The sequence below is a fragment of the Rutilus rutilus genome (genome assembly GCF_951802725.1).
Source record: "Rutilus rutilus genome assembly, chromosome: 2".
Taxonomy (NCBI): domain Eukaryota; kingdom Metazoa; phylum Chordata; class Actinopteri; order Cypriniformes; family Leuciscidae; genus Rutilus; species Rutilus rutilus.
The window spans coordinates 45432257-45456781 of record NC_140210.1 but is presented as its reverse complement, the minus strand read 5'-3'; the positions used below and the strand labels follow the sequence as shown (position 1 = coordinate 45456781).

Below are 24525 nucleotides of genomic sequence, written 5' to 3'. Positions count from 1 at the left end.
TCTGTGTCTTTGGTTTTGTATGGACTTTTATGTTGAAGTGTATTCTCTGTTTTCATTGTGTCTGTCATTCCCTTTCTGTGTTTGGTTTCAGTTTCTCCTGGTTTATGTGTAAGTTTCTATAGTTACTGTCATTAGTTCCAGCTGTTGTTAATTGTCTACTCATTGCTCTCTGTGTTTAAGCCCTTTGTTTTCAGTCATACTTTGCTAGTCGTTGTTTTGTGTTGGATCATGTTCGTGTTTGTATTTTGGATTAGTTGTTCTTGGTGTTCTTGTATTTTCATATGGAGTCTTTTTATTGAAGTGTGTGTGCAAGTGGATTTTCTCTCTGCCTTGTCCCTCTAACACACGGTTTGGAAGATGGTTTTACAATGTCTTCCCACCTTACTTACATTTTTATAATTTTGAAAAACATGTGTCAGTGTAGCTTTAAATTTAACAACCCCATTGTAAAAGAATATTACAGTATTTTAACCAGTAATGAAAAATATTATGAAAAATACAATACCCGGCACATTACAGGTATGAGAGTTGGGTGTAAAATGTGCAAAATATTCATGACAATGAAACTAAAGACTTTCTGACAATGTTCAGATTTAATGTATTTAGCAATAAAATCACACAGTATGACGAGAGAAGAGGAAACATCTGTTCTGCATTGACTGTACAAAGCGAGAGCTAAAAAGCCTTTGACTATTACAGGTATCAGTGTGTTCATGTGTGTGTGTGTGTGTGTGTGTGTGTGTGTGTTTGTGTGTGTGTGTGTGTGTGTGTGTGTGTGTGTGTGTGTGTGTGTGTGTGTGTGTGTTTGTGATACTGAAAATCAAATCAGATTATCATAAAAGAGCTCATTGTAAACCCAAATCAATTCATGTCAAACAGTAAAACAGTCCCATAAATGTGTAAAGGTGAAATCAAGAGGACAGTGAGATGGGAACATGACCTGAGCTGGACTCAAATCCAGGTCTCCCATCAGCATCAATAGGAAGCGGCTTCGATCACATGTTCTTTACTTGACTGAGCTGTAGATCACATCCTCAGATCTGGGGAGAAATTAAACAAATATGTTAATGTGGCATTTCAAGAGGTGACAATCCATCATCTCAACAACACAAAACAAGAGCTCTGATTAAGAATTGAATATGTTTTATTTGAGTTTAAATGAGTCGTTTCTCACCTGTTGGCTTCAGACGGATGATGCGTCTCAATGCAGTCGTACTCTTCAGTCTTCATGTCTTTGTTCTTGAAGTGATGGACACTGGCATACTGAACCTCTTCAACATCTGCAGAGTCTGTTTCTGTTTGTTTCTTTGCTTTAATGTTGGAATACAGATCATCCCTCTGATTGGCTGATACTAGTGAATACAGTGGAACGTCATTGGTCGAAGCCGTTTCTGCTGATCTGTCAATGTGATCCTCCTGCAGTTTCATCAAATAAAATATCACACAGATATAACAACAGATCGATCATTCAGAAACACAGTGACTGTGAGTTACATGCATGATGTTTTCCAGATTGTCTTCATGTCAAATATTTGTCAGTACATGATCTTGTAAGTCTTGTATTTTCTAGTTAAATATAATATCCATGTCATTGTAGATTCAGGTATGTATTATTATCAAACTTGCCTGATTTTGTCTGATAACTTCAGCTCCACCGTCTCTCCTCTTCTTCCTGGAGAAAGCATGTTTTTGTTAGAAAGTACTGAAAAGTAATTTATTTTAAGAAACATTTATTTTTTGTTAGTGGTTTAAGTTCAACAAATGTTGCATTTATGTTATTTTTTTTTTAAGAATTTAATGCAGGATCTGCTCAACATAGTAATGGGCGATATAAACGATACAAAACTGGCCTACGATAGAGATTTTAATTCTATTGCACTATCGCGATAATGCACGTTGATGACACAATCTACCCGCGAAATTTAGAGCCACGAGCTGCACCCGGCTGCAACGTATCATATTCGTCGTCATCTTGAGTAAACATGACTGAAAGCAAAACGCGGAGGAGCTGGTGAAAAAGATCGGTGCAACATTCATTATTTGGACTTGGTTCGGATTTAAGCCGTCCGACGAGCAGCAGCAAACTATACAGAGTGCGTGTGGCAACAGTTCGGTAACACACACGACTAATCTGTTCTACCACCTCAAAACGAAACGTCACTGAATACCAGCGCGTATTCACTAAATAGTGGTGTAAACACATCTCTGTGTGCCCGATTTTAAGATTCGTTGTTGTGTTGCTTTTTAACTGATCAGTTGTTCTGCTCTTTGCATCTTTTGTGTCCTTTAAGAAAATAGCCTAACTAAAACTACATTTGGTGCCTTCTGCACTGTTTTGCACTTTTTACTGTCTATGGCATGGCACTAATGTAAATAAACTTTTATACTTGAAGCATTTTCTTTAGTTGACGTATACAGGTGAACCTCGAAAAATTAGAATATCGTGCAAAAGTAAAAGGTGAAACTATATAGACTCATTACATGCAAAGTGAGATATTACAAGCCTTTATTTGTTATAATTTCGATGATTATGGCTTACAGCAGGGGCGTAGAATTTAGTAGGGACGCTAGGGACGTGTCCCTACCAATATCCAGTGACACTGATATATCCTTAGCAATAATTTCGATCAAAACTTAAAATATATTTATATTGATGTCCCCGTCCCTACCAATTTCAAAATCAAACCTACGCCACTGGCTTACAGCGTTATGAAAACCTTTTCACAACATTCTAATTTTGAATTTGGGGTTTCATAAGCTGCTAGCCATAATATAAACATTAGGGCTACTTAAAGTCTCTGCAGCTAGTTTACTTGAATTTTACTTATCTGCAACATTATGTTGTATAATTACAGTTTTGCACAATAAATGTTCTCAAAACTACATACACCGTTTCTTTCTTTCTTTCTTAAAAAAAAAAAAAAAAAACATTTAGCAGTTGTTTGGCTTTCCTTAAGGTCTGTGTAACCTGTTCTGAAATGGTTTGTTATAATTTATATATCGTGATATATATCGTTATCGCAATATGGTTTTTAGGCCATATCGCCCATTCCTAGCTCAACATTCACTCACCTTATGAACACAATGATGATTATGATGATGATGATGATGAAGATCAACCCTCCACATCCCGCCACGATCCCAGAAACTGTGAGCAGAGCATCTCTCTGAACCCCTGAAACAAGATGATCATGAAGATCATTTCACACATGAGACAGATGAAACTGAAAGAGTGTCTGATTATAGAAAATACCTTTAACAGTGAGTGAAACAGACGCTGATCTCTGAGATCCATGTTTATTCTGAGCCTCACAGTAGAAGCGTCCACTGAAACTGGAGTTAAAGCTGGAGATGCTGAAACTCTGTCCAGATCCAACAGCTGAGGTTTCATTCTCCTTAAACCAGCTGAAGTTCAGAGCAGGAGGGTTTGAGTCACTGATGCAGTTCAGAGTCACTGAATCTCCCTCCACTATTACACCAGACCGACTGACGGACACTGAGACATTTCTTGGTCGGTCTGAAAGAGACAAAAATAAAACATTATTGGATAACTTACTATAACCAGATGATTTACTGACTCACATTTATTAACTCACACATGACATTCAGCTTCACAGCTTCAGAGTCTTTCTCTCCATGTTTATTTCTGGATATGCACTTGTATTCTCCACTGTGATCAGAGCTGATGTTTGAGATGCTGAAGATTCTTCCAGATCCTACAATTGTTCCTCCTTTAAACCAGCTGAAGTTCAGAGCAGGAGGGTTTGAGTCACTGCTGCAGTTCAGAGTCACTGAATCTCCCTCCACTATTACACCAGACGGACTGACCGACACTGAGACGCTCTTCGGATGATCTGAAAAGACAAAAAGTGTCAAATGACATTCAGTAATTGAGCAAATAATCATCCAGAACTGATCTAAAATCAAGGCAGACTTACACATGACATTCACAGTCACAGCAGAGGTCCGAGATCCATGTTCATTTCTAGCAGAGCAATAATAGTTTCCACTGGCCTCAGATTTAATATTAGTGATGCTGTATGTGTCGCCAGATTGCAGAATCGTTCCTCCTTTAAACCAGCTGATTTCTGCAGGAGGGTTTGAGTCACTGCTGCAGTTCAGAGTCACTGAATCTCCCTCCACTATTACACCAGATTCAGTTATGGATGCTGAGATGCTCTTTGGAGGATCTGCATAAAATATATATAAAATATGAAAATAATTACTTTATTCATGCCATGACCTTCAATTATCTTTATAATATTACTGAAGTTTATCTTTAAGTAGAAATCAAAATGAAAAAGGTGCAAATCTACATCTGAACTGGTGCAATATTAATAAAACAATATTGTATTTACAGATTTATCAACTAAAGATTCATGAAAAAAAATTACTAAACACAAATTCATGTTTTAATGGTACGTTACTGTCACCACCACGTCATCACCATGTCATGGATTGTCTGCACCTGTGCTCGTTTGTCCCTAATTAGTTTACCTTCTACACTTGTCTAGTTAGTTTCCTTCTGTGTATTTATACTCCGTGTTCTGTTCAGTCCTTTGTCGGTTCTCGTATGTGTTTACGTGGTTGTGTCAGTTCTACCTGTATCTGTTAAATAAACCTTATTATTACCTTCATCATCGTCTTGTGCATTCAACAACCGCCCACAGCCGTTACAGAAGAACCGACCTCTCAAAACGAGAAAAAGAAGAATGGACTTACCAGCACAGCGACTCCCTCTCCTGCCTGAAAACCGTAGGTGGCTTGGATACCTGGCCTGGGGGCTCGGGAACGGAAACATCACCCTCACAGCCAGCGAGCCCGAGGCGCCCACGGAGTACATCAAGGCCCCAGAGATGATGCAGGCAGGTCAGTCCACCTCAGAGCCAGGAGCGGACCTGGACCTTATAGACCTGTGGTCCGCGGATCCTATTCCCACCCAAGTTCCCACCCAAGTTCCCACCCTCGAATCTTCATCTTCTTCGCCGGTCCCTGCCTGACCTCCCCATCTTCATCGCTGGTCACGGCCAGCCCCCTGGATCTGTCGGCACCACTGATGTGGTCCAGCTCCTCGGCTCTGCCTCCGCCGCTCACTCTGTGCGGCTCATCCTCTTCGCCTCGGGCTTCCCCTCCACCAGCTTGGAGTGAGGCCGAGCCCCCGGCTACACCTCTGGCCTCAAGGCCCATATCTCCACCTCGGCCTGTCAGTCTGTCACCTCCGTCACCTCGTCATCACCTCAGTCCTGCGACCCAGCGGCTCAGCGCCAACCCTCCAAACCTGCGATGTTGCCCTGTTCCGTCAACCTCTCTGTTCCGCCTGTTCCTCTACCACTCACCATGGTTCTGCCTCTGCCGATCGGTCCCAGGGTTCCATCCGCCCCCTCCGTCAACACTCCTCCCTGGTTCCTCCCACCATCAGCTCCACCATGGTCCACATCTCCACCAACTCCTCCTCATCACCATCCATCACCAGCTCCACATCCTCCACCGAAGCCTCCGCCCTTTTTTCTTTTTTTTTCTTCTTCTCTTGTCGTCTTTACAGCACGAGGACGCGCCTATCCGAGGGGGGTGTTATGTCACCACCACTTTGGAGGACTTTTCCCTCCACAGAAGCACGTCGGTTAACTAAGAAATACACTTGCGCTCCCCGGGCGGTTCAGCGCAAAGAGGAGGCGTGTTCCGGCGCAAACGTTCCCTCATGCTATTTTGCTGGTTTAGAAAACAATTCCGCCACTGACCGAAAAAAACTAGTTTAAAGTCAGTGGCGCGTTGCGCATGTTATTCATATGCTATTTTAAGGGCGCATGCTTGGCCATAATCAATGTAGCGTGTGCACAACGTGCATACACTTTGATTCTCTCATCTACACAGAAGCAGCAGTTTTCATTTTTGCAAAATCATACATTATTACGATAGATAGATAGATAGATAGATAGATAGATAGATAGATAGATAGATAGATAGATAGATAGATAGATAGATAGATAGATAGTTTATTATAAAAGCATACATCTAGCTTACACATTTACCCAAATTATCATACGCCTGTTTAACCGAAGTTAATTTGGGTGTGTTTCTCCATCCCCAACGTCCCTGACGAGAACGTCGGTCTCCTCGGCTGTGAACTGCTCCTGCCGCGCCTGGCAAATCCACCGTTATAATAGGAATCCGCTATAGAACAAGCGCGCCTGCTCTTAAAGGGAATGTGAGATGATGCTCTGATTGGTTTATTTCACGTTACGCCCAAACCACACCTATGAATAATGAAGCTACTTCAGACCAACCCATTTTAGTTTTGAGTCATTTATCCCGCCGGTATAATAGCAACAGCGCCCAAGAACCCCCCACAAAGTTACTTGCCTTTTGCGCTTGATACTTGCGTTTTAGATCGTTAAAATAGGGCCCTTGAACTCAAAACTCACTTTAAACAACCGTATTAACTTCCGATCGCGATCTAATGTGTTAGATCGCGTATTAATATCTGTATTATAGTACAGTAATACTTACTATACAGAAAACTGTTCATGCAATCCAGGCTTTTGCGTTTAATCTAACGGAAAGGGATGATAAAGGATGACTTAACAGTCCCTCCAGGATTTCAAGATTTTTTTGTGTGATTTTTGCGATTAAAATGACTGATTTTGTGGTGGTAATTTTTTATTTTTATATTTTATAATTAGGACATCACATTTACCATAATAGTATTATGTCAGATGCACAATAGTCATACAAATCACAAACAAAATGCATAAAGCCTGTTTATTTTGGTCTATTTTGGTCTATTTTTATCAAATTAACTTTTAAAACAACCTATGGCCAATTTTTCTACCTGACCTATGTAAATATTAACAGCAGGTGTAGTAATTTATACTGTAGAACTGTGTGTAAATCCTGAGTTGAGGGGTCCTGAGCTGCAGAAGGCAACCAGTTGCTACTTATAGTGTGGCGTTTTGCATGGCGTCCCCACTGCGTATAGCTACGCAATACGAAGTGACCGTTCGAAAGGGAACTACTTGGTTACTATCGTAACCTCAGTTCCCTGAGAGTAGGAAACGAGTATTGCGTAGCCGGCCGCACTATAGTAACCTGGCAAGTTGTCGCTTCAGTCGTTAAACCTGCTAAAATGGCGTTTTTCGGGACTAATATGGGCTAAGGCCGCGCCCCCTTGGCGGGCTCTGACGTGTAATGGCGTGATGCTAGCTCATTGGCGCACACGTCAGAGGCGCCCGCGCCTTTGGATGTGCAGTTGCCACAGCACAGCCAATGAGTGAGCCAGACACTCACTGTGCAGCTGCAAAATGCGTTTTACATTATAGGCTTCAGTAAATCGAGGAAAAGGAGTTTCCCCTGTCATCTGTATCCAAGTAAAAATGCATTGAAACTTTAATTAAACTAGAGATATTTCATTATAATGAATTATAATTTAATGTTTTGTGAGGTCTTCTTAATTTCTTTTTGATTATTTTGCGGTTAAATTAGGAATTATGCAGGATCGCAAAAAAATGCGGCATTTTGTTGATTTTGCGTTGTATTCAGCGATCGCGGAATCGCGAAAAACTGGAGGGACTGACTTTACCTGATATGAAGTGAGCACTCAAGCACGAGCCTCTATGATCGTAGCATTGTCCCAGTCTGCCCGTTTATTTAAAAAAAAAAAAAAAAAAACGATGAACAGTTTCCTGTTTTTTTTTATTTCTTTTTTTATAAATGGGCAGACTGGGACAACATTGTGACGTACGGTAGAGTTAAGCCATGGTAAGTAAACAAATGTTTTCTGTAGGGCTGGGGGAAGTAACGCGTTAATCTTTGCGATTAATTTGAGATGTTTAACGCGTCAAAAAAAAATGCAATTAATGCAGCACTTTTTTTATTTTTTTTTGCCTCGTTTTAATGATTTCCTGTTGCGGCTGCTATTGAAAAGGTCGAAAATATGCCCCCCTGTTCAGCGATCAGGTTTTAATCTCGCGCAGCTTTCATGAGCGGGTCTTTTCCGCTCCTTTTTTGCGCCGCGCTCTCCGTTTTGTGTGTGTGTGTGTGTCGGCGCGCTGCGCTCTCTGTTCAATGTTCTGCTCTGTAGTTAACGGCCCAAACGCTCGAATCATGTACCGATCACGCACTGGAAAAGCAAAGTCCGCTCAAATAACGTGAAATTTCTCTGTAGTAGACTTCTGTTTGCTGAGCTGCAGTCATGTTGGGCAACAATGGTAAAATGACCTGCTTTGATCACATGCTCTGGTAATAATAGCTTTGTAGGACTATATTTTATTTGGATAATTAGTTAAAAAAAATTAAAAAATTCTGTTTAATTGATTATGTTGATTGATTATTGAAAAAGAATAATATATCGATATATTGATGTTTAATATTATTTTAATATAGGGCTATTTTCTGTTCCTTTTTTTCCTGTGTTGTTTAATTTAATTAGGTGATTCTAAGTTTAAAAATTGATGATTGCACGCTTGGGGGAAATGCAATTAATTGCAATTAATTACAGCAAATTGTGCAATTAATTAGTAAAAAAAAATGTAATCGATTCCCAGCCCTAGTTTTCTGTAAACTGTAGACTGATTTAATAGTTAGGTGAAGTTTGATATCTGGCATTAATTGTGACCTGTGTCATGCGACAGACTTAGCAGATAGCAGTATCTATCTGAATAGATAGCAGTACCAGTGAATATCTGGCCACTTGCTAATGTTGTCTACCCATTCTGTTAGGATCTCGGGATCAGGCAGACAATCGCCATTAGCTAAAACAAGTTTATTATGGAACTGTTCCCGTTCCTGTGGTGGCAAAGACAGTGCATATCTTGACACAATATGCCGGTCTATTAGCCACGCCATTTTTCTGACCCCATGCTGCGCGCACCCAACCTTTCGAACATTGAAGGGGTCTATAGACCAGTCATAGAAGTTTGATGTCTATTTCTTCTACGCACACACAACGCAGAGTCAACGTCCCATCACGTGGGACCGGTTACAGGCTTATATGCTTACAGGCCTTAAAACGCTTGAACTCCGAAAAACACTGCTATATTTTTCTTCTACACTTTTCACAACACACTACTAGAGATTTCAGTTTGAGCCTAGCTTTATAAACTCTCCCAAATGAAATATAAACATTAATAGTGCGAGAATATTTCACTTATAATGATGAATCAGTTTGTACTCACATCCTACTGTGAGATAACCAGCAGAAGAGATCAGATGTTCATGTCCTTTAATGCCACAACTGTAGTCTCCGGTATCAGAACGACTGACTGACTGCAGATGAAGCTGATTCACTGTTCCTTCAGTTATTCTCTGTGTGTTTCTGTACCAGATGAATGTTGTTTGTTCAGGCAGAGAGCAGCTGCTTTTACATGTCAGAGTGACTGAATCTCCCTCTTTCACACTCTGCTGTGTCTCCACCTGCAGGTCTGACACAACAACAACAACAACAACAACATCAACAACATCATCAACAACAACAACAACAACAACAACAACAACAACAACATCATCATCATCATCATCATCATCATCATCAACAACAACAACAACAAAATAATCACTGTCATCACAACATCAGCATCATGGCAATGATACTAAATTAAAAACTTTAAAACACTAAAATGAAGCAGGTCAGACAACAGTTACATAATATATTGCTTGATATTTCTGTGGCACAGATGATAGTGATTCACTTCTGATATATAAACAGCTGCTGTTGTCATGGAGACCTGAGTTTGAGTCCAACCAACATCCATCATTCCCTCCCGTTTAATCTAATACATTCAATCATTAATAGAAAAGGTTTTGTGTTTTATTTCTGAGAGTTTACTAGTTTTACCTGTGACATCAAGCCAAGATCCAGGAACCACTGTCCATCTTTTACTCTGATGATCTGTAATTCTGCAGTAGTAGATGTGTTTATCAGCTTCTGTTACAGCCGTCAAAGTGATGTTGGAAGTGTCTTTATAGTCGCTGTTACACTGAATCCCTGCTCTCTTCTGTGGGTCTGAACACAGATCAGGTGATTCTCCATCATTTACAACAGTTTTGGTCCAGAAACCTTTTACGAGTTTATTACTCTGAGGATATGTTAAAGTACAGGATATTGTCACTGTTGATCCCTTTAATGCACAAACATATGAAGGGCTGTAATTCACTCCCCAATCCAGCAGACCATCAACCGCTGGAACACAGAAATGAGGAAAATAATTAAAGAGGCTTTCAGCAACAAACAGAAATCTCTCATTGGGTTCAAGCAAGTGGTACATTTCCAAGGATCAGCATTTCCCCTAAAAGTGATCGGGTCACCATTGTTGAGATTCATGTGCTGATTGTTGATATCTGTGTGTGTCAGTATAGGTTAAGTTGTTGTGCTCATGTTTGTTAAAATCTTCTAAGTGATCGCCGTGAAGTGAAGACTTCTACTAATCTTATAATATTGCTGGATCTCATGCTGCAGAAACACAGGAGCCGTTTCTCAATGTCAAGGAAGGATCCTCGGAAGCCAGAATTTCGAGGATGCTACGTCATCGACATCCGTCGAAGGACTGTTCCAATGTCGAGGATCCTCGGAATTTCAACCAAGGACTGAGTCCTTCGTTCGAAAAATATCCCATATACAGGAAAGGATGCATATGTGTAGCCTTCGCGCTCTCAAATCACCCACAATCCTATGCGCGCAGCTTTGCTATCTTTTTCAAAAAATTCTAAATGTCGGACGGTAACGGAGTCGGAACGTTAACGGGGCAATATGCTTTCAAATGTAAGTATATTTACGTTACCAAACATTTGTTTTAAAAAATAATTACATCCATTATGTTATGGGTCAAATTGACCCACACTGTTTAAACACACTTGACAGTCAAAGAATCAATATGATTAAAAAGGAGTTTATTGATTTAAAAACGATTATATTGCCTGAGTGAACAGAACTGCGTCCATAGCAACGCTCTGTTTTTCATTTTCACTGACGTAATGACGCAATGACGTGCACTTGCTAACCTGTTCCAGAGCCGTTGAAAAACGTGTTCTCCAAATGCTAAAGAGGAGCCTCGCCTAGCCTCTGAAGGAAGTGACTTGGAAGGACCAGTCCTGCCAAGGAAGTATCCTTGACATTGAGAAACACCTAGTGTTTGTGATGTGAATATATTAACCCCTTAAGCCCTGAAGGCATTTTTAGAGTTGTTTTGTCTGAGTGACACATAGAAAACTAAAGACTCATAACTCCAAAACTATAACAAGGAGAGTCAAAAGGTAGGTATCGTTTGATAGAAAACTTTTCAAATTTTTTGAAAATATAAATTACATTACATTTGGACATTCTCCTGCCGAGAAACTGCTGATAAATACAAAGAAAAATATATAATTTTTATTATGATTTTGCGTATCTCTCTTGTTTGACATGCAATAACTCGGGAAGGAAATACGGTAGGGGAAAAAATATTTTTTGGGGAAGTTCCCCTAAATATGAGCTGCATCTGGATCAGATTTTGTGGTGATCGCATAAAGTACCTTTTTGTTTAGTCCTCACACATTTGGAAGGCAATAAAAATGAGTAATAAAAATAAACATGAGTTTTCTGAGTGACACACAAAACTAAAGACTCATAACTTCAAAACTGTATCAAGGAGAGTCAAAAGGTAGGTATCGTTTGAAAGAACACTTTTCTATTTTTTTGAAAATATAAATTACATTACATTTGGACATTCTCCTGCCGATAAACTGCTGATAAAAGTAAAAAATATATATATAATTTTTATAATGATAATGCATATTTTTGTATTACAAATTTATTAAATGTTTAATTTAGATTTCAACTACAATAGTATATAAACTGAGAAAGTGATTATTGAGTTTACAGCAAGATATTCCTGCCAGACCTGTTTTTCCTTTGTAAGTTAAATGAGTCAGATCACGGAGACGCTAACCTATTGTCTTTAATGGCTCCTGGAGCCAGAGCCAGAGCCACAGTCCAGACGTTGAATCGTTAGGCTGATTGGATTAGCACATATGCGTTTGAATGGTTATGCTGATTGGATTGAGACTGGTAACACGCTGGAGTTTGGGGCGGGTTCCTTAACCTGTATATTCATTTACATGCTTTATTCAGAGTCTCCACCTCTATGTAATCCCTCCCCTCTTTGAAAAGTATAATTACAATGAATACTGTATTATGAGATAGACTTGATGATGATGAACTACAGACTTGATGAACTACAATCTCTGAAGAATAAATCTCTTCTGCTTATAAAATCCATCTCAAGTCTCCTGGTTTTTGCTTCGACTTTGCTAGGGACTTGGAATACACATATGACCCAGCGGGGCTGCATATGGAGTATCACTGGGGTGTTCAGCCGCAGGTGGAATATTTCAACCCCAGGGGTGGCAAGGTGGCTTGCCGAGGGAAAGACACATGCTCAGAGAGGCTTACAGTGGAAATACACATGTGGGGGTCGCCCAGAGGGGGAACCATGCACATGGAGGCACCTAGCCAAGCGCGAAAGCTGCCGGTGGCATAACTCTGGCGTTGACATCAACAGTGCTGGAGGAGACTCAGGGCTTATTAGGCTCACCTGAGGAAAAAAAATTAATAAAAATCGCACGTATCCCACCCGTGGAAAGGAATGGCGAGCAAGCGAAGACACCTGAGCAGAATCTAGTACCGGCTAGTTGAATCGAGAACATTAGAAGAAACTGGCTCCACTCGGATATTATAGAACATCGCGAATGTGTGTCCAGCCTGCAGCTCTACAAATGTCTGTTAGCAAGGCGCCATGCGCTAGAGGATGCAACACTCCGAGTGGAGTGGGCCGTCACACCAAGGGGGCACGGTCGACCTTGCTGCTGGTATGCCAAAGCAATGGTGTCCACTATCCAGTGAGACAACCTTTGCTTGGAGAGAGCCTTTCCCTTCAGCTTCCCACCATAACAGACAAAGAGCTGGTCTGAGGTCCTGAAACACTGCGTTCTGTCTACGTAAGCACGGAGGGCGCGTACTGGACAGATCAGTGCCAAGGCTGGGTCTGCCTCCTCCAAGGGCAGCGCTTGCAGGTTCACCACCTGGTCTCAAAAGGGTGTGGTGGGAACCTTGGGCACATATCCAGGCCAGGGTCTCAGGATCACGTGAGAGTTAGCTGGCCCAAATTCCAGGCACGCTTTGTCAACCGAAAATGCCTGCAGGTCCCCTACCCTCTTGATGGAGGCCAATGCAACCAGGAGCGCTGTCTTAATTGCCTCGTCCCGTCCAGGAGCCACACGTGGAGGTTCCAAAGATCGGGACAAGGGTGCCATAAGGTGCCCCGTCCCTGAGAAAGCAGGTCCTACCTCAGAGGGATTGGCCAGGGAGGTGCTGTCGCGAGGAGTACTAGTTCTGGGAACCAGGTCCGGTTGTGCCAATACAGGGCAACCAAAATTACCTGCTCCTCGTCCTCCCTGATCTTGCGCAAGGTCGGCGCAAGGCGGCTCACTGGGGGAAACGCATACTTGCGTAGGCTCCGCGGCCAGCTGTGCGCCAGTGCATCCGTGCCGAGCGTGCCCTCGGTCAGGGAATAAAACAGGTTGCAATGGGACGAGTCGTGGGAGGCAAACAGATCTACCTGTGCGTCCCCGAACTGATCCCAAATCAGCTGAACCGACTGGGGATGGAGTCTCCATTCTCCAGGGAGAGGCCAAAACCGAGACAGCTCGTCGGCCGCAAGGTTCAGGTCTCCCGGGATATAAATGGCTCGAAGCGACCTCAGATGCTTCTGACTCCATATGAGGAGGTGGCGAGCGAGTTGCGACATACGGCGGGAACGTAGACCACCTTGATGGTTGATGTACGCTACTGTTGCGGTATTGTCTGATCGGACTAGTACGTGCTGACACCTGAGCAATGCACGGAAGCGGTGCAGGGCGAGACGTACAGCCAGCAACTCGAGGCAATTGACATGCCAAAGGCGCTGGGGTCCTGTCCAGGAGCCCGCGGCAGCATGCCCATTGCACATGGTGCCCCAGCCCGTAGTGGAGGCATCTGTTGATACAACAACATGCCGGGAAACTCGTTCTAAGGGCACTCCGGCCCATAAAAAACTGAGGTTCGTCCATGGGGTGAAGGTCTGATGGCAGGCCGGAGGCACTGGGACTTGGATTGTGCTGTGTTGCCATGCCCACCTCGGGACTCGATCGCAAAGCCAAAGCTGAAGCGGTCTCGAATGAAGCAATCCGAGCGGCGTTACTGTGGCTTCAGATGCCATATGCCCCAGGAGCCTCTGAAATAGTTTCAGTGGAACCGCACTCTTGCCCTCGAATAGACGAAGGCAAGTCAGCTCAGACTGCGCGACCGAGTCGATCTCCATACCGAGAAAAGAGATCCTCTGCACGGCGCAGAGTTTGCTCTTCTCCCAGTTGACCCAACGAGCTAGGTGCCTTAGCACTAGGTCCCTGTGTTCGCAAACCTGGTCTCGAGAGTGAGCTAGGATCAGCCAGTCGTCGAGATAGTTCAGGATGCGAACCTCGTGTTCCCGGAGGGGAACAAGGGCTGCCTCGATGACTTTCGTGAAGACGCAAGGAGACAGGGCTAGCCCGAATGGGAGAACCGCGTACTGGTATGCCCGCCCCTCAAAAGCAAACCGAAGAAACAGTCTGTGTCGAGGTAAAATGGAGACATGGAAGTTGGCGTCCTTCAGGTCGATCGCTGCAAACCAATCCTGCGGCCGCACACACTGGAGGATGCGTTTGGCTGTTAACATCTTGAACGGCAGCCTGTGAAGGGAGCGGTTTAAGACGCGCAGATCGAGGATTGGCCGTAACCCACCGGATTCTTTCGGTACAATGAAGTAGGGGCTGTAGAAGCCGGACTTCATTTCGGCTGGAGGGACAGTCTCGATCGCACCCTTCGCCAGTAGGGTGGCGACCTCCGCTCTCATGACAGGGGCATTGCCGCCGACCATAGTGAAGCGGAATCCCCTAAAGCGGGGAGGAGACCGCGCAAACTGAATCACGTAGCCGAGCCTGATGGTTCTCGCGACCCAGCAGGACAGCCTGGGAAGCTCTAGCCAGGCTCCCAGAACTGTACCAGCAGGGTCACACGAACCACAGACGTACCCTCGGTGGTGCAGCGAGGCGGAATGACCGGCCCAGGCATGGGTGGCATAGCGGCCCTTTGCGGGGGCACGGTCATTAGCCGCGTCCTGCCAGAGGAGGCCAGGGGAGGACCAGCGTCCCACGGGGGCGTGCTCTGGCAGGGGTCTGGCGACAGAGGGGGACGAGAGTGGCGAGGCTCATGAGCGGCGCGCACTGTCATCCACAGCCTCTTGGGTCTTGGAGGAAGGGGCATCAGTTCTCGAAACAAGAGATTCTCCCCCGGCCCTCCACCGGGGGAAGGAGTGGCCCTGCTACCAGCTCCTGAGAAGAATTGAGCCCTAACTCCAAGCTGCCCGTCTCGAGAGTGCTGCTTAGCCCGGCATTTGGCCAGCTAAGGGTCAAAGACGGGCAGTGCCGCCCTCCTGCATCCTCCTCCTGCTCGGGCCGGTGAAGGCTCGAGGGGAGGAGCCGCAGGGAGGCGGCCTCGGCGGGAAGCAGACTAAGGAGACCGCACGGATGGATGAACGTTGGTGCAGAATGCCTCAGTCTGCTTCTGGGGGGTCGAAGACTGTAGAGTACAGTCCTCAACCACACCGCCAAGGAGCCCAGCCTGGGACATGGGGGAGCTGAGAAAATGAATTCTCAGACCCCCTCACATAAACCTGGCTGAGCCCATTGCTGGACCACACCTGCGGACATCACCTGGCCCGGGAACACGCAGGTACCGATGTCGCCCGTAGAGCGAGGTCAGTAGTGTGCGTGGCGGATCGACCAGCCCAGACATGGGAGGCATAGCGTCCCTGTGTGGGGGCGTGGTCGAGTTTCCGCGTTCTGTCAGTGTTGGCCAGGGAAGGACCAGCGTTCCACGGCGGCCTGGTCTGACAGAACTCCCGAGTAAGCACTGCCTCGAAGGCGAAGGCGACACACAGCACTGCATGCCTGTGCCATGATAGTGACAGAGAACATACAGCCCATGATCGCCACGCGATCGAGTGCAGCGAAGGCGGAGGACGCCCGCGGGCCGCGATAAGTCACAGGGACCCTCGCGAGTCAGAGGCGTCCTGATGCACGTCCGGGAGAAAGGCACTGGGAGCGAGTGCTGTAGAGCAATATGCGCCCAGGAACCAATCGTAAGCCTACAGCGCTCGGGGGGAGGGCGGCGCCACTCCAACCGATGCTTTCAGCTGCCCGGGAAAGCATGGCCATCAGCTCTGGATCTGACTCGACTAACGCTGACACTCCCGAGGGAGGCAACGCAGTCGAATCCTCATTTCCAGAGGAATCAAGCCCGCCTTGTGATGCTGTGAGTGACATGACACCATCTGCTGGAGCCCCGAATGAAAACACTGGGTCCCCGAGAGGAACCAGGCACACACGGAAGCCCCTCCCAACACGCGAAACAGCGCTCATGACCGTTAGGCAGATGAATCACGCGCCCACATCCAGTAAAAACACGGGCAAGCCGTCTTGAAAAAGACGTGCCGCGTGCAGCTCTTTTAGAGAGAGGAAAAAGCTCAGCAGAGTGCTGAGGCGCCCAGGGAGAAACACACACACCGTCGGCAGATCACTGCACAGATCAGCAGCAGGCAATGCGATCTCGCTGGAACGCGCCGTCATGACAACATTATGACGTCCCAGATCCAGCCCAAATCTGGCACACGTGGAAAGATGATCTGGCCCACATGCAGTGTGGAATGACGTCCCTTGGGCGGACCGCTCCTGTTTGCCAGATCTGGGCCACAAGCAGGCCATAGCAATGCCACATGTCAGCCAAGAGCAAAGAAATAAACCAGAACTGGACCTTATTAAAAAATATTAAAAATTCACAGACAACATATGTTCACATTCATGGCACAATTCAAACGGGACCAGAAAATAATTATTTTCTCCCATTCACTTGCATTGACGATTTTTCAACCTAGAGGTCCAGTGGGGTTAGCGGAAGGGGCGGGACTTACCAGCTCTATAGAAGTGGCAAATCGATAGATTCATGTTCTGTTATTTTTATTAAATAGAAAAAAAAGGAATGATTTAATATAGGGCAGATTAAACATATTGCCAATTTAGACAATTACACTAATATAAGGTTTGTCTATATTCTAAATTAATATGAATATTAATATAATATATTAAATGTTTTTTAATCTTTTAATCTGTGAAATATTTATTTACTGTTAATGAATCAGTTTGTACTCACATTCAACATCTAGATAAACAGCAGGAGAGATCAGATGATCATTTCCTCTTACAGCACAATGATAGTATCCTGCATCAGAACGACTGATTGACCACAGATGAAGCTGATTCACTTTCACAATTCCTTCAGTGAATATCTGTGTGTTTCTGTACCAGATGAATGTTGTTTGTTCAGGCAGAGAGCAGCTGCTTTTACATGTCAGAGTGACTGAATCTCCCTGTTTCACACTCTGCTGTGTCTCCACCTGCAGGTCTGACACCACAACAACAACAACAACAACAACAACATCAACAAAATCAACAACAACAACAACATATTCACTGTCATTACATCATCAGCATCATGGTGATTATACTACAATGATAATATTAAAACACTAAACTGAAGCAGTTATATAAACATGATGTTTCTGTGGCACAGATGGTAGTTTATTCAAAAGCTAATAAAATGTTTCTGTGTTTTATTTCTGAGAGTTCACTAGTTTTACCTGTGACATCAAGCCAAGATCCAGGAATCACTGTCCATCTTTTATCCTGATGATCTGTAATTCTGCAGTAGTAGATGTGTTTATCAGCTTCTGTTACATTCATCAAAGTGATGCTGTGAGTGTTTATATTTTCACTGTAACACTGAACTCTTCCTCTCTTCTGTGGATCTGAACACAGATCAGGTGATTCTCCATCAGTTACAACAGGTTTAGTCCAGAAACCTTTTATGAGTGTATAACCCCAAGTATATGTTAAAGTACAGGATATTTTCACTGTTGATCCCTTTAATGCACAAACATATGAAGGGCTGTAATTCACTCCCCAATCCCGCAGACCATCAACCCCTGAAACACAGAAATGAGGACAATAATTAAAGAGACTTTCAGCAACAAATACAGAAATCTTTCGTTTTCTTTCTACACTGTTCATAACACACTACAAAACAAAATATTTCAGTTGGTGTTTATAGGGATGTTCCCGAAGCCGAATTCTATGTTCGGAAAGGAAATGACGCATTCTACGGAGTCCCTAAAAGGACATGATGATGGAGAAATATATGAGATGGGAGGAAAAAATATTTTTCAATGCTTTTGCATTCTCTTGTAATTTATATTGTGTATAATTTGTGGGCATCATGGAGCCACTATCAATATGCAAAATACTGAAATGTTTTTTGAATGAACACTTGTTGCTTTCGCATTAACGATCACGAGTAACGTTACTCTGTTTACAGGGAGTGTCGGCAGTCCATGCCCGGAGTCACGGGGGGCAAAAGGGGGAATTGCCCCCCAGATCTGATCTGATACTCTTCACCCCCGAAAGGAGATCCATTTGAACCCTTTGAAGTGTAGGCTATGACAACATCAGATTGATCAGAACTTTCCCTGCTGTCACGCTTTGGCTGGCGCTGAGCCAGAGATGGACGCGCTCAGTGCTTTTCATATCACAACTATTCAGCGATTTCAACCACATAATGTTCATTTTAAGTTTCAGACATTTATACAGAGCATGGGTCATCAAACTCAGTCCTGGAGGGCCGCTGTCCGTCACAGTTTATCTCCAACACACTATTGAGCGCGCGCGAGTCTGTGGAGGTTCGTGCTGCACACTGATGCTCCCTCGCGTTTATGTATTACACTGATGCGCACTCGACATGTGTCGTTAAAAATGCCATAGAAACTGCCTCAAGTGAACTATAAAACTGAAAAGAAAGTCACGTCTGAAAGCTGCAGTCGTTTTTAATTGGTCAAAGAGAATCTCGTGATTTTTCTGTGTTTGCTCAGCACTTATTATAATGATAGGCTATCGTTAATGAATAAATACGAAATAAAAGTGATACATCTGTGTCACGTTATTGTGCCTGTGTGACACGTCATAGAAATAAAGTGATATATATAAATTATAGATATAGATAAATTGCAGATATCGGAAGTTTGAATTTATCCAGAAATTCTCCATATGAAAGCAAGTGACCATCATGGCGAAGCAACTGTGTCACCAATAAAATATTGTTTCTAAACCAATATTCCAAAAAAAGTGTTTTATTCTTATATTTAATATCTTTATTATTCCATATCAAACATCTATGGGGAGAGAAATTGTGTTTGAACGCCAGCAACCAGGATAACAGAGCTTGCCTATATATGAAAGTTAGACAGCTTAATAGGGACTTTATTAATATCAAAATTGCAATTGAGGAGAAACTTAATACCGCCAATTTGGTTAAAAACTAAATTTGGGAATATAATACCACAAGTTGTTATTAGATTTGATACAATTCTGAATCCATTTAATTTTAAAGACAGTATTAGAAACTTCAAAGTCAATGGCATTTAAACCACCTTGATGAAATAAATTGCCTAATATACCTCTATTTAAGTAATGTGGCCTATTCTTCCAGATAAAATTGTACATTTTCTTATTAACTTGCCTAATAATTGACTTTGGAGCATCTAAAACCATTGCTGTATAAGATAATAGACAACCCTTCAGCCTTTGATAACAATATTCTACCAGTCAAAGATAAATCTCTAATTAACCACACATTAAATTTCTTTTGCACTTTATCAATGGAGGATAATGTCAATTCTTTCCTTTTGATTTTTACATATTTTGATCCCCAAATAAGAGACTTGGTTTTTAACTGGTATTCCACACAATTCCACCACACCATCAGGTATGTCTTTCAAAGGGAACAATTCACATTTATTAATATTTCTAATTAAGCCAGAGACTGACGAAAACATATCTACACACCTAAGTGCTGCATCTATTTCTTTGTCACTTCTCAAAAATATGGTTGTATCATCTGCAAGCTGTGAACATTTTATTTCTTTGTCAAATAAACAAATACCTTGAAATGGGTTCTTTTTAACATGAAGGCACAACACTTGCATAACTAATAAAAATAAGAAAGGAGCTACAGGGTCCCCTTGTTTTACTCCTCTAGAAATGTTAAATCTGGGAGTTGTTCCAAAAGGCAATTTAATAGAAGTATTGCAATCGCTATACATTGTACGAATTGCTCTAATAAAATTATTACCAAAGCCAAAAAAACCAAGAGTATCCATCAAGAACGCATGGTCCACAGAGTCAAAGGCTTTATAATAATCAATGAATAATATATAACTTTAAATCCTGAATTAAGAAATTATAATCAATTAGGTCCAAAACTAGACGAATATTATTTCCAATATATCTGCCACACATAAAGCCAGATTGGCAGTCATCAATAATTTTATCCAGACAAAGTTTCAGCCTCTCTGCAAATATAGTCGATAACAGTTTAGCATCATTATTAATTAAAGATATGGGCCTCCAATTTTCAATACTAAGTGGATCTTTACCCGACTTTGGAATAAGGGTTATTAAACTCTGATTCATTGTAGGGAGCATTTTCTCAGCTTCTAATATTTCCTGAAAAACATGTAAAAGGAACACAGAGAGATCTTCCTGAAAGGTTTTATAAAATTCGGCGGTTAAACCGTCATTACCCGGTGATTTATTATTCTTCAATTTGGCAATATTTTTATGAATCTCATCCAATGTTATTCCACTATCACAAAAATGTTTTGAATCTTCATCTATTACTGTAGAATTAATTGTAATATTTTCCAAAAAAGTCCCTGCACCTACAATTCCTTCATCTTTTGTGTATCATTTTTTATAAAAATTGGTTACAAACTGAGAGATCTCATTTAAGTCCGTTGAAACTTTAGCATCAATCATAAGTCTTTTAAGAGAGGACAATTCAGCATTTCTCTTTTCGAGATTACAAAAAATATTTTGAGTTCTTTTCTCCCTCTTCTAACCATTTACGCCTTGTCCTCACAAATGCTCCTTTTGCCTTATTCTCAAATATTTGATCCAATTATAATTGTAATTTAACTAATATGTCTTTATCTATTTGAGATAAATTATGTTTTTTTATATATAAGAAAAATATGGTTAATGATGGAATCCTCCTTAACCCTTCCGGCTTTGGCCAATTCTTTTCCAAACCTGAGAGCAAACTTTCTTATTGAATACTTCATAAATTCCCAATGTTTCCCATACACTTTAGAAGCATTTGCCTTACTATAAGACTCCTTTATAATATTTTTAACAACTTTTTGAAAATGTTAATTTCCAAGGAGAGAGTTATTTAACTTCCAATAATTAAACCCAGATCTTTTTTCAGCCAAACTATCAAAACCAAACATAACATGGTTCATTTTATGGTCAGTAAGAATGGAAGGTATTATATCAATTTCCCTAACTTTTTGTGCTAGTTCTTTAGACAGTAGCCAAAAGTCAATTCTGGATTGTCTGATGCCATCTTTATTACTCCATGTAAACTCAACTTTACCAGGATTCCTATCTCTCCACTCATCAAGACAATTAAGATTCGAACACAAGTCACTAACATAAGAAAAAGAATACTGTCTAACCTGTCGTGGAGGCAGACCAAATTAGCATTAGAAAATGTTAACAACGTCCCTGAAATCTCCTCTTCAAAACTCTGCAAGAAAGTCTGATTCTCAGCTTTGTTATTATAACCATAAATGTTTCCTAAAATAACAATATTATCATCTATCTCAACTATCAAAATGATCCATCTTCCAGATGAGTGTACATTACTTTTCAGTATTTTTCCTTTAAACATTCCTCTTAAAATCGCAACACCTGCAGAGTTACTGCTTCCATAGGACAGCCAAAGACCATCTCCCCATTGATTCCTCCAAAACTTGTAGTCAGATCCTAAAGCGTGAGTCTCTTGCAAAAAGTAAAAATCGGCCTTGAATCTTTTAAGATATAGAAAAATAGCTTTTCTTTTCAACATATCACGAATACCCCTCACATTAAACGAATATAAACATAATGACATTGCACAGAAAAACGAGCAATGAAGAAAAACATCAAACGCCGTGGAACAACATAACAAAAAAATACATAGAGTCAATCAATAGTCCCGTGTGTAGCCTACTTTTAAAGAAATCTATCAAAGAAATGTGAAACATTTAAATGTCATTCACCTTAGAGTCCAACACTCTCATAAAAAAAAAAATCTTCAAACTTCAAATATTCCGATCCCCTTGCGTTCTTCCAAATGATTTTTGCTGTATTTCTTGATTGAGAACAGCTGTATTCTGACTCATCTTCTCTTGACGATATTATCTTGTACCTCCCCGAGTGTGGGTTCAGGCCGACTTCTCTTAGAGTCTGGAGTACAAGGCTCAGATTCGGGTAGGGGTATGAGACAATCGTCACCTTTCCGTGCATATGAGTGCATGGTCGTCTGATCAGGAGAATCCTTTGAGCGCCCAGACGCCGTTTTATCTTTGCTCTTTGCAGGTCTTTTCTCCTCCATTGCGTAAACGAATGTATCAAATACAAAAGAATTTGAAGAAAACTCGAAGCGTAAGACTGTTTCCTCACTATGTCTCACAAATTAAGACTGCACACCATTAAACTATGAACATTATCATTGTTCATATGACGTAAAAAGGAAGTTACTTTGTAAGCACAAAAAATGCGTGTGTCTCGTTCCCCATCTTGGCCACACCCCCCTATGAATGAACATGAGAAAGTATGAACTTTCAGACGCCATCTTTATTTTTCTAGCTCAACTGAAGCTCAGGATTGTGGGATAAAGGCAGTGAAGGATACATCTAAGCTGCCTTCAGAAATCCATCAGACAAAGGAGACCGGAAGTGAAACTATTGCATTCGGACGTGCCTTGATGCCTTCAGACCTTGGAATGAGTTCTCCGAAAGCAGCATTTATCAGTTTTCGGATGCAGCCCTGATGTACTGTGATGTAACCGACTACCGCAGCAAGCCTAACCATGTCCCTTTAGGGGCTCCGTAGAATGTGTTACTCATTTTCCGTGCCTTTACGAGTTCGGGTTTAGGCTTCTGGTACATCCCTCACAAACTCACAGTCAAGTTTATTAAATGAAGTGATTTCATTTCAATAAAATATTACTGAAAGATCATTGCACTTAAAAGAAAAAGTCATGTGAACTCAATAACTGAGAACTCAAACTGAATGAGTTCTATATTTCTATTTCCAGCATGCTTTGCTTCAGACTCTGAAAGGAGAGTAAATGTTAAAATGAAGTGTTATTTTATGTGTTTTGCACATGATTAATATAGCGGGAGATCTGTTAGTGTTTAATGTTGTTGTGTTGGGATTTAAACGGGTTTCTGTTATGTCTGAGTTTTGGGGGTTAACAAGAGTCTGTGATCAGGATGAAAATGGGCCAGAGAAGGTTCAGACTTATTTACGCTGCTTTGATGAAAAGGCAGTATCTGCACTTGTTGATGCAGTTCTAGTTTCTCTGCTATATTCAGCGTTCGAAGTGGGCCGGTACACACTTCTCTATTTTAAGCTGTAGCGTACCCTCACTTTTATTGCATATACCGGCACTTCTCACATGTTGCCGGTACCAGGGACGTCACTTGGCCCTTTTTCTACTTGTACACGAATTTGTGATGGCCTCAGTCCCCTTTTAAACCTCATATGAAAACGACGTCAGGAATCGGCTCCTACCCGTCTCTCACGATGTGTGTCCACTGGCGCGAGCGGAGTTCTTGTTTAACATAAATTTGCCTAATCTGGTTGACTTAAAATTTTAGTTCATTTAAACAAATAATGTGAGTTGATACAAAGAAAGATTGTATTTCTTTCTGTTGAATAAAGTTATTTTATCTAGGGGTTAAACGGATCGTGTTGTTGATCCGTGATAAGGACAGACCGGCCCCCACGGTTCGGCACGCATTTGATTCGTGAATTAATTTCAAGTTTATCATTTGCAAGTGTTTTTTCTTGCTGGTTTCCACATTCAATAGATTTTAAACCATTCAAGCGCTAGAAGAGGCAAAAGAGAATTTAATATGCTATTCGCACAATGTTAGCTGTGCGCACAGTCACACACACCCGAAACACACACACACACACACACACACACAGAGAGAGAGAGAATCGTTTTGGATAGCACACGAACTCCGAACTGATTCCTCTTTCGCATTCACACAAAATTATGTCAAAATACCGGTCTCAGCAAGTATTCTCGTCAGTTATGTCTCGAGAGAATAAGAACAAGAGAAGGATGTATCATTATTGGACCGGTGTATTCGGTCTTAGTGACAGCAGTCTATAAATGCCTTATATGTCATTAATGTTAATCAAACAACAAAACACAGCTTTAACAAAGATTATATTAAATTTATACAGTGAACTTAAATTTATTTTACATTTAATTATTACATTTCTTTACCTTGTTGTATTACAAATGTATTAAAT

At 42.0% G+C, this 24525-nt stretch overlaps 1 protein-coding gene across 2 annotated transcripts in view; it reads right to left on the bottom strand.

Moving 5' to 3' along the window:
* Nucleotides 1-439: 439 nt before the first annotated feature.
* Nucleotides 440-24525, bottom strand: part of LOC311286585 (sialoadhesin-like) — a 71441-nt gene continuing 47355 nt past the window's right edge. Inside the window, exons 7-17 of one of the 2 annotated variants that reach the window (XM_084402814.1) lie at nt 17739-18083; nt 17252-17503; nt 9830-10174; nt 9171-9416; nt 3939-4190; nt 3597-3854; nt 3254-3517; nt 3073-3175; nt 1627-1672; nt 1175-1416; nt 440-1040 (exon numbers count right to left, since the gene is read on the bottom strand). In XM_084402814.1, coding sequence (XP_084258940.1) covers nt 1007-1040; nt 1175-1416; nt 1627-1672; nt 3073-3175; nt 3254-3517; nt 3597-3854; nt 3939-4190; nt 9171-9416; nt 9830-10174; nt 17252-17503; nt 17739-18083 — 2387 coding nt within the window. In that variant the 3' untranslated portion in view covers nt 440-1006. The remainder of the gene's footprint in view (nt 1041-1174; nt 1417-1626; nt 1673-3072; nt 3176-3253; nt 3518-3596; nt 3855-3938; nt 4191-9170; nt 9417-9829; nt 10175-17251; nt 17504-17738; nt 18084-24525) is intronic. The other variant, XM_084402815.1, reaches the window with a different exon arrangement.